The following is a 12971-nucleotide window of genomic DNA, read 5'->3' as shown; positions in this document are numbered from 1 at the left end:
TTCAGCTTTGAGTTTATATAATTAGTACAGTTTTGAGTCAGCTCTTGTCCAATAAAGCAGTCCAGGCTTTTTATCTTCTCAGAAGTCCCTTGCTGTATCTACTTAGTATTTCATTGTCATCAGGAATTTACAAATACTCAGCCATAATTTCTTCTTCAGCCCATGATTTTTAGAAAGTGTTTTAAAATTTCCAAGTCTACTGAATTCCTTTTTTCTATTGCTAGCTTTTATTCAGCTTCTCAGTTACCAGGTACATGTGATATCACTTTTTAAAGATATGCTGAACCTTTGTCTAATTACTTTCTTAACTATTTTATCCCAGTATTGCAACTGTCATTTAGAAACTACCAATTAGAAACTCTCCTTATACTAACTCACTTACAAATTAACACAAATTACTCTAAGACTCTTGTTATTACAGCTTCTTCTAAATTGAACTGGACATGTATGAGTGTGGAGTCCTATCAATATCTTCATTCACTGCAGGAATACTAGAGGCAAGTTCCCAGATCCTGCAACAGTGTGTTCTTGTTACTGGCTCTTCTTGGCTGACAGGAAAACACCCTGGGGCTGAAGCTGCTTATCTGTTAACTTAAGGACAGTGGCAAGGTGCCACCAGCCCAGATTTCCTCAACCTCTCACCCTGTGATTACTCTGGAAAAAGCTGCTCAGGGCGGACCTAGGTTGGGAGTCTGCTTTTAGTGGCCACTCAGCACTGGAAGTGTTTCTGGAAGCTTTGTAAATATATTTATAATTTCATTACAGGTAGACATTTTAAAACCTATAAACAGCCAACTTGCATAACCTAGTAATAGAATTTCAAAGACTAGATTCACCAATTAATCCCCTCCAGAGGCCCCAATTAATCACCACCAGAGGCCCCTGAGGTCCTTGCTGCAGGCAGTCATAGATGTTTGGCTGCCTCATCTCCCAGGGAATAGGTCCCAGGATACCTGGAGGATACCAAAATGCAGATGCTCATGACCCCAATTTAAAATGGCAGTTTTTGTGTACAATCTATGCACATCCTCCTACATATATGAAGTCATTTCTAGGTTACTTGTCCTACCTATCACAGTAGAAATGCTTCATTTGGAAAAAAAAAAATTTATAAGAAAACAGTCTGTTCATGTTCAGTAAAGTGCTAATGGTCTCGTCTGAATATTTGCCATCTGTAGTTGAAACAATGGATGTTATCAGAGATGGCACTAAGTATGATGCACTCCCAAGGTAAGAATGGCGGAGGGCCGAATACCATCCCAGCCTTGTATTGGTTAGTTTTTTGCTAGCTTGACACAAAATAGAATCAACTGAGAGGAGGAGACCTCAACTGAGGAATGTGTTTATCAGATTGGTCTGTGGGATACTTTCTGGATTAGGAGGCCTTGTCCACCATGGGAAGTGTCCACCTGGGCAGGTCCTGGGCTGTGTAAGAAGCAAGCTGAGCAAGCCAGTAAGTCAGCAGCATTCCTCTATGGCTCCAACCTCTGCTACTGCTTGACTTCCTGACCTGACTTCCCTCAGTAATTAACTGTGCCTGGGACATGTAAAGCAAGTAAACCTTTTCCTTTCCAAGCTACTTTTGGTTTAGGTATTTTATCACAGAATAAAAGGCAAACTAGGACAAGAATCTACTCCTACTTCTAATGTGCCAGAAATCTGGGGTGTGGAGGGGCAGGTTGACAAATGACAATGTCCCGAAGGCAAGCTACAAAATTCTGATGTGAAAAACTCTATGAGATAAAGAAACTTTAAGGAAAAAGAAAGCATGCATAGGGAAACTATTGATCAAAAGTCTTAGAATATATCAAAACATCAGGACCTCACTGGAGCCACACTGTGAATGACTGAGGTATACAAAACATGTATCAGACAATTGGGGACATTATGTGATGACCAACTCCACATGATAACTGTGAGGTATTTGGGGAAAACAAATGAAAGGAATTTATACTTCTTCGATTGCTATATGTGAACAGATTTAAAATGCAATGAGGTGGACAATGATGACATCAATCACAAATCAATACTTGTTGAAGCTAGGTAATGGGTGTAAGGGGATTGGAGTCTTTGCACTCTTATATGTGTTTAAAATTTATAAAAACATGTTGAAATTTCTTGAAAGTGTGATGAAACTGTATTATAGTGCAATAGCCAACAACTTTAACTTTAGCTGCCTGTAGCTCTAACCTCCAGAAGATAGAGAACACACCCAACTGTTTCCCACTATCACCAGTAAGGTGCCAGCAGAGAGGAAAAGCTCAGTCAATACCAATCAAACAAAGACAGCTATACTTCTTTTAAAAATGATTGCAAAACAATTTTTTTTTTCAAAAAAGAGCTGTGCTCTCCAAACTAGTTTGACATTTATGAAATTTTTAATATGTTTTTTAAAAATCTTACTTTGGTTTTAGGGATTGAACTCAGGTACTCACTCTACCACTGAACTATATCCCCTGAAACAGAATCACATTAAAAAGCAGAAAACTATCCACTCTTAGATTAGAAATTGGCTCCAGTGTGCCCTAATTGTGCAAGCCTCTCGTACCTCATGGTATTTGGGAGGCAGAAGCGAGAAGATCAGTTCAAGGCCATCCTCAGTTACATAGTGAGTCAGAGGCCAGCACAGGCTATATAAGAACCTGTCTTAAAAGAAGAAAACATGGGGCCTCTGAAAGACTCTACCTAGCAGTGTATCAAAGCAGATACTAAGACTTATAACCAAAACTTCAGCAGAGTGCAGGGAATCATATGAAAGAAGAGGGAGTTAGTAGGACGTGGAGAGGATAGGAGCTCCACAAGGACCAAATATATCTGGGCACAGAGGTCTTATATGAGACTGTTTATCCAACTAAGGACCATGTGTGGATATAACCTAGAACCTCTGCTCGGATGTAGCCTGTGGTAGCTCAGTAACCAAGTGGCTACCCTAGTAAGGGGAGCAGGGACTATTTCTGACATGAACTCAATGGCAGGCTCTTTGACCTCCCCCCCCCCCCCCCCAAGGAAGGAGCATCCCTGCTTGGCCACAGAGGAGGACTTTGCAGCCAGTCCTGAAGACACCTGATAAAACAGGGTCAGATGAAAGGGGAGGAGGTCCTCCCCAATCAGTGGACTTGGAAAGGAGCAGGGAGGAGATGAGGGAGGATGGGATTGGGAGGGAATGAGGAAGCAGGATACAGGTGGGATACAGAGCTAATAAAATGTAACTAAAAATAAAAATAAAAAATGAAAAAAGACGAAAACATGAACAAATAAACAAAAAAGTGCCTCTATTAAGATTAGTAACTCTATCTCTGACTCCAATTTATAGAAGCAATCCTAAATGAAAATATGAGCATGAATTTCAACACACCAGAGTATGTCAAGACCAGGAATGGTGGCAGGTGAAGGAATGGCAAGAACAGTGAACCCAGGATGAGTGTGACTGACAGACAAGATTTACATGAAAGAACTACTCCTCCCCTTCCTCCCATCCCCAACACTAGGAAATGAGGGATGCTGAGTAAGAATTCTCTTGCTGAGCTACATCTTAGACCTATTTTTGCTTTTAGAGAACAGGGTATTACTAAACTACCCAAGCTGGCCTTGAACTCAGAATCCTCCAATCTCAACCTCCTCAATGGTGGTTTTTATATGTCCATCACCAGATCTAGCTCTAAAAAGGAATGTCCTTCTAAAACCCTCACAAAGAAAATCATTTCTCTCCAGCCAACAATGAAAGAATCCAAAGAGACAGGTATTTCTCTATAGCCCTCCAAGAGTCTTTACCACCATGGAAGGCTGATGAGTAAACCTGATGAGGGATGAAAAAGGGAAGGTCACTTCCACACCACCTAGACCTCTGGAACAATAAACAGCTGCACACCTCACCTGGCTTAGCAAGAACTAACCAGTACTGGATATTAGATTTTTAAACAGCAGTTGCATTTATTGTGGATTTTGACATTCAGATGTCATTGTGATGTCAGATTTCTAAAGAAGTTAAGTTTCACAAACAGAATTTAACTGCTCCCACAGGCCATGAGGCCTGTGATAGCATCAATAGTACAACCTCCTGCAAGCCAGTTTACTTTTGCTCAAGCCTAAAAAAAGCTGCCTTGGAAAATATTTTATCTATGATACCCTTCTCAAATTTCTTTGCAGCACAAAACCACCTGTAGAGGTCTTTTTAAAAACTACTTTATTTGGGGTGTTTAGGTCTCTAACTCCCTTCCACTAACCCCCAACCTTAAATAGGTGAGAGAAAAGGTTAGTAGGTATAGGGGACCCAGATCCTTTTACTTCTCCCAGCTAGTTAGGGTCATGCAGCTAGCAGGCTCCTCTATGCCACTGTGCCCTGAAGCGTTTCTCTCCATCTGTCTGCTCCAAACAGCCACACCATCTCTGGTCTCTGGTCTCTCCAACTGCTCCATGCCACATGCCAACACCAAATGCCACTCAGAACCCCCCACGGTCTCCTGCTTGCTCTCATATTTATAATCTCAGAGGCCTAGGCTGTGCCCCTCTCCATGCGGCACGTAGAAGGCCATTACCAGCTGGCAAAGATCACACCTCACACATGACAATTAACAGCTGTGGAAAAAAACTATAGCCCAATTAAAATCCACACTTGGGATTAAAACAAAACCATTTATATGACATACAAAGAACCCAAAACTTCCATTACATTTCTTAAAAATATTTTTATTTCCTAAGACTACTATAAGCATGACCACCCTGACTGTGATAATGTTATACTTGAAGCACAGTCAAATTGAAAGTATAGGTTTTGAAGCAGTAAGGGATAGCAGGTTTTGCTTCGAGTAAGACAGGTAGCAATAAAATTTCTCTTTCCTCCTTTGTAAAATGAATAGCTGGCATGTGTGATGATTATACTGAACACAGATAATGTCTGGTATAGGTCTGTCAGAATAAACTGCAACCATCATTTGAATTGTTGCTACAGTGAAGGTCTAGAATATTTCTCCAAAGGTTCTTCCATTAAATAAAGGTATGGGAGAAACGTGCAGCCTGCTAAGGGGCAATAAGCCAGTGGGGACATGTATTCAAGGAGGACTGCAGGATGTCAGTCCTTCATTGTTCTTTGGTTACCACCATCTAAGCAGTTTTCCTGCCATGGTGGTCTGCGTTGTCACAGGCCCAAAGCATGAATCACCTAACCAGACTGAAACCTCTATAACAGCAAAATAAACATTTCTTTCTTTTTAGTGATTATCCCAGATGTTTTCATTTTGTTTTTTTGAGACAGGGTCTCACTATGTAGTCTTGGCTGTCCTAGAACTCACTATATAGACCAGGCTGATTTTTAACTCCTGGAGATCTTCCTGCCTCTGTATCCTGAGTGCTGAGTGCACCACCAAACCTGCCTCTTCTAGATGTTTTGCTACCTCAATGGAAAGCCACAAACAACTAGTTATCCTTTGTCATTTTTTTTTTCCCTTGAGAGTGAAAATCCTAATTAGGTGTCTAATTAATTTCCAAGCTCTTGTTTTTGCTTTCATTGTGTAAACCAGGGAAATAAGGTTAAACATTTAGAGGTATCATCCCAAGAAGGGTCTAGCCGTTCTGTGATCCGATTATTTCTTGATCTTTTCTTCCCTATGTTATTTCTTAATTGCCAGAGCAAATGTCTGTGCCTATTCTTTCTCCAGGACACCACCATTTCCTTCACACCTGTACTGGATAGTAGCATTCAACAGACTAGACCAGAACGTCACAGTACAAAACAATAGCTATTTACTTTGGTTTGCATCTACTGTACTAATGGTCTTTGACTTGTACCAGAGAGAGCTCCTAATGCCTTGCAAATCTCACAGTGATTGGAGTATCTCTTACTTTAAAGAGGCAATACTTGGTGGCTCATAGGTGGGAACTGAGCACTAAAAGACAAAGATGTAGAAGTGGGAACATTGCAGTCCCACCCTACAGCCTACGACAAAACTTCTAAGAAAGCTCCTCAACTACAAGGCTTGGAAAGGTCTGTGGAGAGCAACACATTTGCATGCTAGCATTGTGATACAACGTACCTCTAAATGGATTAAAGAAGCTGCTGCATTTGGAAACCTGCCAGCCCTCAAGTTCAGTACCTCTTCTCCGGCTATTCATCTGTATTCCATTTCAGATCCTTTTAACTAAATTAGTAAAGGCATCCCTGAGTTCTGCAGGCTCAAGTCATAACACTGTGGAGGCCTTGTAGGATGCATAAACAACATTATTCTGTAGAGTTCACAATAAGCCCTTTCCATCCACCACATGCATTTCCATTTTCACCTTACAGAAGAGGGAGCAGGTTATGAAGTACTTTGCCCAAGGTCCTACAACAGGTAAGTGATATGAGCAGAGTTCAGGCCCAAGGCCCTGTAATGACAGTGTGTGTGTATTCTTAGTATATGCTCTTGTTACATGAGAGGGTTTTATTTTTCTGTATGGCATCACTTCGGAAAACCTATACAACACTGCACCCTGAGATCCAGTTTTTAGCTCTACACCCAGGAAAAAAGGAGAGGAATCAACTTAAACTGTGGACCCACTACTTCTTACACATGTTGGCCTACCAAGTTCACAACTGGACCACTAACAAGTACATACCATAATGTCCGCTTCTCTTGTGGCGTATCGAAGATTGGGATCTAGCCAATACATTAGGGATTTAACCTGCTCGAAGTTCAGGAAAAGGAGGAATACCAAGAATAGGAAGTACAGCACACTGAGGCCTGATAAAAACAAAACAAGGTCAAATTTAAGAGAGGCATGCATTAGACCCAGTGGCTTGGAGTTACGATACACATGAATATCACAATGTAGCCTTTTGAGAACCTATCATAGTCATGTATTTTCTTTGTTGAGAGGCTGACACAGTCCTAATTCAGGTTGAAAGGGTTCCCCCTCTCTGAGAAAATGCTACTTAAAGCCTTGAAGCATCAGCAGCAGAGGATGTGTATAAGGTGGCCTTGGGGAAACATGACGTAGAAAAAGGCCATGTATATATGCCCCTGAAGAAAGAGATAGCTCACTATGAGTTTAGGGTGATGGTAGAGAGGGGAAAAGAACTAAGGGGTGATAAGATGACAGGACTAAGGGGCGAGGAACAGCTTTTTAATTTTCTCCCAAGGTCAATGGGGAAATAAGATGAGCAGAACAATGTTCTATAAATAAGAAGACTATAGGTGGGTCATACTTTCATTCTGTAAGACTAACCCTTCAAATTAGCCCTGGCAGGTATTATTTTCTTGTCACATCTATCCTAGGTAGCCAACACCAGTCATTTTTAAAAAGTCAAGCCACTAATATATTAAAAGACAAAAGTTTGTGTGTTACATTTCTGACAGATGTGACGCCCCACAGAAGGTGGTTGTCATTTCTTCCATTAAACCTGCTGGGATTAAACCAGTGATGCAGGGAATCCAGGCACTGTCATAGTGATTGCCTTTTACCACAAGCTTTGCTTAGCTCTGATCTCCAAATAGGCACCCTAGAGAAGAGGATGCACATAGCTGAAATGAATCCATAACAAGTGCTACAGCCCCAGGCGTTCTAGCCAGGCCCCTCTAAATTCACCAAGCAGAATATTGCATTGAGGCCCCCTGGAGAACAGGGCCAACCCAGCCACATATCTTAGCGCCAAGAAACGTAAATTTTTTGTCACATAAGAACTACCTTGGTTTTTGCACTTATGCACTAGTTTTATATGACAGCCTCCACTATAACCTTTTAAAATTACAATCTTTATGAAATAATTCTTTTACGATAGATAGAAATGATCTATGACATAGAAATGTTTAGACTAGAGTTCTGGGCTGAAATTTGAGGACTATGAAACTTTAAGGATACTAAAGCATAACTGGTGTGTGTGTGTGTGTGTACCTGCACCTGGGCCTGTGTGTGCACCTGCACAGGTATGAACAAGCATGCATGCAGGAGAAGGCTGAGATCCTGGGGACTGAATTCAGTCCTTATGCTTGTCAAACAAGCACCTTATCAACTGAGCTACTTCTGTAGGCCCAAGAGTATCTTTTTCAAATAGTAAATAGAACCATATCATCTGATGTCCTTTGCACCCACACTCCTTAACTTGCCCACCAGCCTAATTGCTTCTGCTCGCTCTCTACTATTTTGCTCACTGTTTTTCCCTTGCCCACCACGGCCTATAACATTCCAAGAGGACACCTTAGTGGCCATTATCTTTAGCTGAAGGCCCTGTACTACATGCACAGACCCTTAGTTGCAGCCAAACTTTAGACTGTTATCCCCTCAGGCCTCTCCTCAGTACTCTAGTGCAAGCAGCCACTCAGTCACTGTCACTGTCACCTCACCCAGTTTTAAATAGCTAATGCTTAGTAACAGCTTACTCTTTCTTTTTTTTTTTATTACTACATTCACTCACTATAGCTGTCATCTGGTCCTTGGCTCGAGGAGGAGTTCCAACGAATACAGTCTTCTTTTTCTTATACCCCCTCCCCCCAAAGAGAGCCTCATGTCTTCAAACCTGTCACATACTCAGTAAATAGCTGCTGGTCAAACTTCTTAAGTAAGTTTAAAACAATGAAGAGTTGCTGCATGTGGTGGCACACACCTTTAATCTCTACAGGTTTAAAGTTAGCTTGATCTATACAGTGAGGTCCAGGACAGCCAGTACTACACAGAGCTGTCTCAAAGACAGCAAAACAAACAAACAAAAACAAAGATGAAGAATAACCTTGAATAGCGGAAGGATATATCAAGTTCGGCAACTTTTAGCAAACTAGCCTTTTAAATTTTCCAGCATGGTTATGCTGTCTTAACGTACAATAATTTATTGTATGTCTTACTTAGGCAGGATGAAGCCAAACATTCTCGGTATTAGAAATTTCATTTACACACATTTGGGCAATTTAACTTTCTAGGGGACAGAATCAAGTAAAAACAAGACTTGATCTTTATATGCTTAATGATAAACTTAAGACCAAATGTGGGCTCTGTCTTTCAGAAGAGGTCTCTCTTTTCCAAGTTGCTAGAAGCTGCACTGCTGGGCTTCCACAAATGCTAAGAAGACAAATGTGCTCTTATCATGCACTTGAGCTTACACTAGGAAAGGGAGACAAAACACAAAATAAGGGGCATTTGATGAAGCCAAGCTCTGAGCACACGAAGACACAAAAATGTCAGCAGCAGGCACGTGGAACAGAAAGGGCTCCTACATATGAGAATGTATGCCATTACCATCTTTATTTTTTTTTTTATCAAAGAATCTTAGTAATATTTTTGTATTAGGTACACTAAAAAGTTTTGTTTGTTTGTTTTTAAGCTACAATATAAAACCACTATTGTGACACAGAGAAAAGGTTTGTTTTTTTTTTTTTTTTTTTTTTTTAAGTAGAAAAAAATTTCTCATTTACTAATGGGACTCACCAAAAACCATTCGCCATAAGGCTGGATGAGGTCGAGTAAATGGACCTGCAAAGACATGATATGAAGTTAGAATGAATTGGATTGAGCCAGGAAAAATAAAGCTCTGTTCATCAATATACAAATAATAATAAACAAAAGTTCTCCACTGTTAGTTTTTATTTTTTTCTCTTTTCTTTCCCCACACCTTTTGAATTAAAACAGCCTTATGGGGGTAAGAGAGAGATGGGGGAGAAGGGCACACCCCAGAACAAGAAATAGGAGAGAAACAGAAGCAGAGAGAGCCAGAGAGGAGAGCTGACACAGCTTTCTTAACTTTGGAGAACTGCAGAATTATGAACCTCACATGCCAAGAAGGAAATGTCAGGGCTTTCTTTCCAGGCTGTTATACCCTGGCTTCTGTTTTCAGTTGCTAAACTTGACCTTTGGAGCTGCTGACAAAACAGTGAAGGATGTAGAGCAATCACTCAGCCAGCAGGGGAATAGTGGTCAGTGGCATCCTCATTTGGTCAAGGCATGATGATTCTAGTAGGGTTCAATGGAGAAGCAGAGCAAAACCTGTTGGTTTATATCCAATGCCCAAAACAATCATGTCAGGTAGTTTTTGTGAATAGGTTTGGGAAACACAGATGAGGAAACTGAGGCTCAAAATGGTGAAAAATCTAACTCCAGGCACACAGTCAGCCAATAGGATAGTTAGACCCTGAAGCTTCTCGGTCAGGCCTAGAGTCATGGAGATGCACAGTCATGAAAGGTGACAGAGTCTGAGGGAAGGCCGCTATTATAGACTATACCCAGGACCCACAGAAACTGGAAGAGTCCACTGAAGGTTGCCCTCTGAAAAGTCTCATAACTAACTGCAGATTCAAATAGGCTCCATCTTATCCCAGGGATAGGGTAGCATAGTTAAACTTAAACTTGCATTTACGGATTAGTTGCTATCCTGGGATAGAAGTATTGAGGCTTTGTTGTTTGTTTTCTCATTTATTTATTTTATTCACTTTACAATCCTTGTAGCCCCTTCCCTCTTCCCCTTCTAGTCCCTCCTCCCTATTTCCTTTTCCTCAGAAAAGGGAAGCTTCCTTTCCCATCCATCCAAGCTCAAGTTTCATCAGGACAGAATGTGTTCTCTGCCCTTTGGCCAGTCAAGGCAGTCCTGCCAGGAGAAAGGGATATAAAACTAGCAAGTGAGGCCCTATCCAATGCAGTCCCCTCTTCCCTTACTAGAGGACCCACCTGAAGCCTAAGCTGCCTATCTGCTATATCTTGTTGGGGCCTACGTCCAGTTAATGCATGGTTCTTGGTTGATGCTTCAGTCTCAGCAAACTCCTCTGGGCCCTTGTTAGTTGGCTCTTTTGGTGTTTCTTGTGGAGCTCCTGTCACTTCTGGTCCTTTTTTCTTTCTTCCCACTATTCCCCAAGATTCCCTATGCATCAACCAATGTTTGGCTGTGAATCTCAGCATCTGTTTTGAGGCACTGCTGGGTAGAGCCTCTCATAGGAAAACTGACAGGATCCTGTCTGCAAGATTAGTAGAGTATCATTCATAGTGTCAGAGGTTGGCACTCTCTGATAGGGTGGTCCAGGCATCGGTTGGGCATTCCCTCAGTTTCTGATCTATCTGCTCTAGATTTATCCCTGCAGGGCAAATTTTGGGTAGAAGTTCTGTGTGTGGATTGGTGTTCTCAGCCCTTTACTAGAATGTATACAATGTTCTGTCTGCATATACATCTGCACACCAGAAGAGGGTACCAGATCTCATTATAGATGGCCGTGAGCCATCATGTGGTTGCTGGGAATTGAACTCAGGACCTCTGGAAGAGCAGCCAGTGCTCTTAACCTCTGAACCATCTTTCCAGCCCTTGTTGTTTGTTAAGGAACCAAAGAAGAAAGAAAGATAGAAAAGGGGGAGATGACAAGGAAGTAGACATTATACCCTTTCCTTTTCTGTCTCCCAAGGGCTCTTCTATTACACCTCCTTATAGAATGACATCTCCCAACAGAACTAGGAGGAAGCCTAGGAACCTAATCCTGGCACACATCCACTGACAACCAAAAGGATTCTGGTGGATGTCTACCCCTCTCCTGTTTAACCTGGGTACACTCTAAACCATGAGAGTTAATATTAGTTCTCCTGCATTTTTTCAGTTAGTATATACCTATTGGACATCTAAATGCTCATTTGCCTCTAGATATTATAAATCTCTGTTCTCTGGGCAGGAGAATAAGTATATGAGCTAATTCTAGCCAAAGAGACTTGAGAACAAGTACACCAAGAACGTTCTAGTAAAGAATTCTTCAAGCTCCATGTCATGGCACAAGCCTGCAGTTCCACAGCACAGGAGGCTGAGGCAAGAGGATCAGAAATTCAATGTCAACCTGGGCTACAAAATAAGTCTCTGTGTGGTGGCTTAAATAGTAACGGCCCCCATAGAGTCATGTGTTTGAAAACTTGGCCCATAGTGATTGGCACTATTAAGGGGTATGGTTTTATTGGAATAGGTGTGGTCTTGTTGGAGTAACCAAGTGTGTTACTGTGGAGGTGGGCTCTGAGGTCTCATTTGTTCAAACTAGGAGTACTGGGACATTCTTTTTCTGCTACCTTCAGATCAAGATGTAGAACTTCTCCAGTACCATGTCTGCCTCCATATTGTATCATGCCTTCCCCCATTCTGATGATGGCCTAAACTTCTGAAACTGGAAGCCAGACCCAATTACATGTTTTCCTTTTTAAGAGTTGCCTTAGTCATAGTGTCTCTTTACAGCAATAGTGACCCAAACTGAGACACTCTATCTCAAAAATCAAAAGCAGAAGGCTAAGGATATGGCTTGGTTGGTAACCATTTGTTGTGCAAGTGTGAATACCTGAGTTCAAATGCTAGAAAGCTGACTGCAATAACACACATTTAATTCCAGGTCTGCAATGGTGAGATGGGAGGCAGAAACAGAAGAATCCCTAGCAGCTCACAAGCTACATACCATGGTAGATGTAGTGGCAAACAACAAAGAGACAAACACCAGAGGTTATCACTAACCTCCACCTGTATGCTATGGCACACATGTTCCTGCACTTACACATGTCAACATGGGCACATACATGCATACTTATCACACACACACATATACACATAAAGATTTTTAAAAATCAGAAACAGGCTGCCTCATTCCTGACAACACAAAAAAAACACCTAAGCTCATCCACTACTGAACAATGCCCACCCTGGGTGCAAGCTTAAGACTAATAAGCCTACAGCCACTTGCTGTCTTTTCCAAACTCAAGGGCCATGTTGTCTCTGAATCACATGTTATATAAGAGAGCAAACAATTTCCTCATTTCTTTAACCTATTCTGAAGTTTCTAGATCTAATATTATACAGTCTATAAAAAGAATCACAGAGCCCTGTGCTACACTGGGGTCATATTTGAATTCACATATGCAAGATGGAGTACCAAGATCATGAACAAACAGACTTATACATAAGCATTTGGGGAAGCCCTTAATAGGTCAAGGACAAATGCCTGTGAAGTTTCCCAAACAGAACCATGCTGAGTATGCCATCCTTTGAAGGCATGACCCCAATTGTC

The 12971-nt window shown here is 41.4% G+C and overlaps 1 protein-coding gene across 3 annotated transcripts in view; it reads right to left on the bottom strand.

Annotated features, from left to right (window-relative positions):
• The window catches only part of Ptdss1 (phosphatidylserine synthase 1), a 64500-nt gene that overhangs the window by 36812 nt on the left and 14717 nt on the right, over positions 1-12971 (bottom strand). For 2 of the 3 annotated variants that reach the window (XM_055619983.1, XM_055619991.1), the window contains 2 exons: positions 9391-9435; positions 6592-6716 (listed from right to left, as the gene is read on the bottom strand). In XM_055619983.1, coding sequence (XP_055475958.1) covers positions 6592-6716; positions 9391-9435 — 170 coding nt within the window. The remainder of the gene's footprint in view (positions 1-6591; positions 6717-9390; positions 9436-12971) is intronic. The other variant, XM_055620000.1, reaches the window with a different exon arrangement.

Source organism: Psammomys obesus, unplaced genomic scaffold (assembly GCF_907164565.1).
Source record: "Psammomys obesus unplaced genomic scaffold, mPsaObe1.curated_primary_1811, whole genome shotgun sequence".
NCBI lineage: Eukaryota > Metazoa > Chordata > Mammalia > Rodentia > Muridae > Psammomys > Psammomys obesus.
The sequence above is the reverse complement of the archived record's forward strand: the minus strand, read 5'-3'. Positions and strand labels throughout refer to the sequence as shown.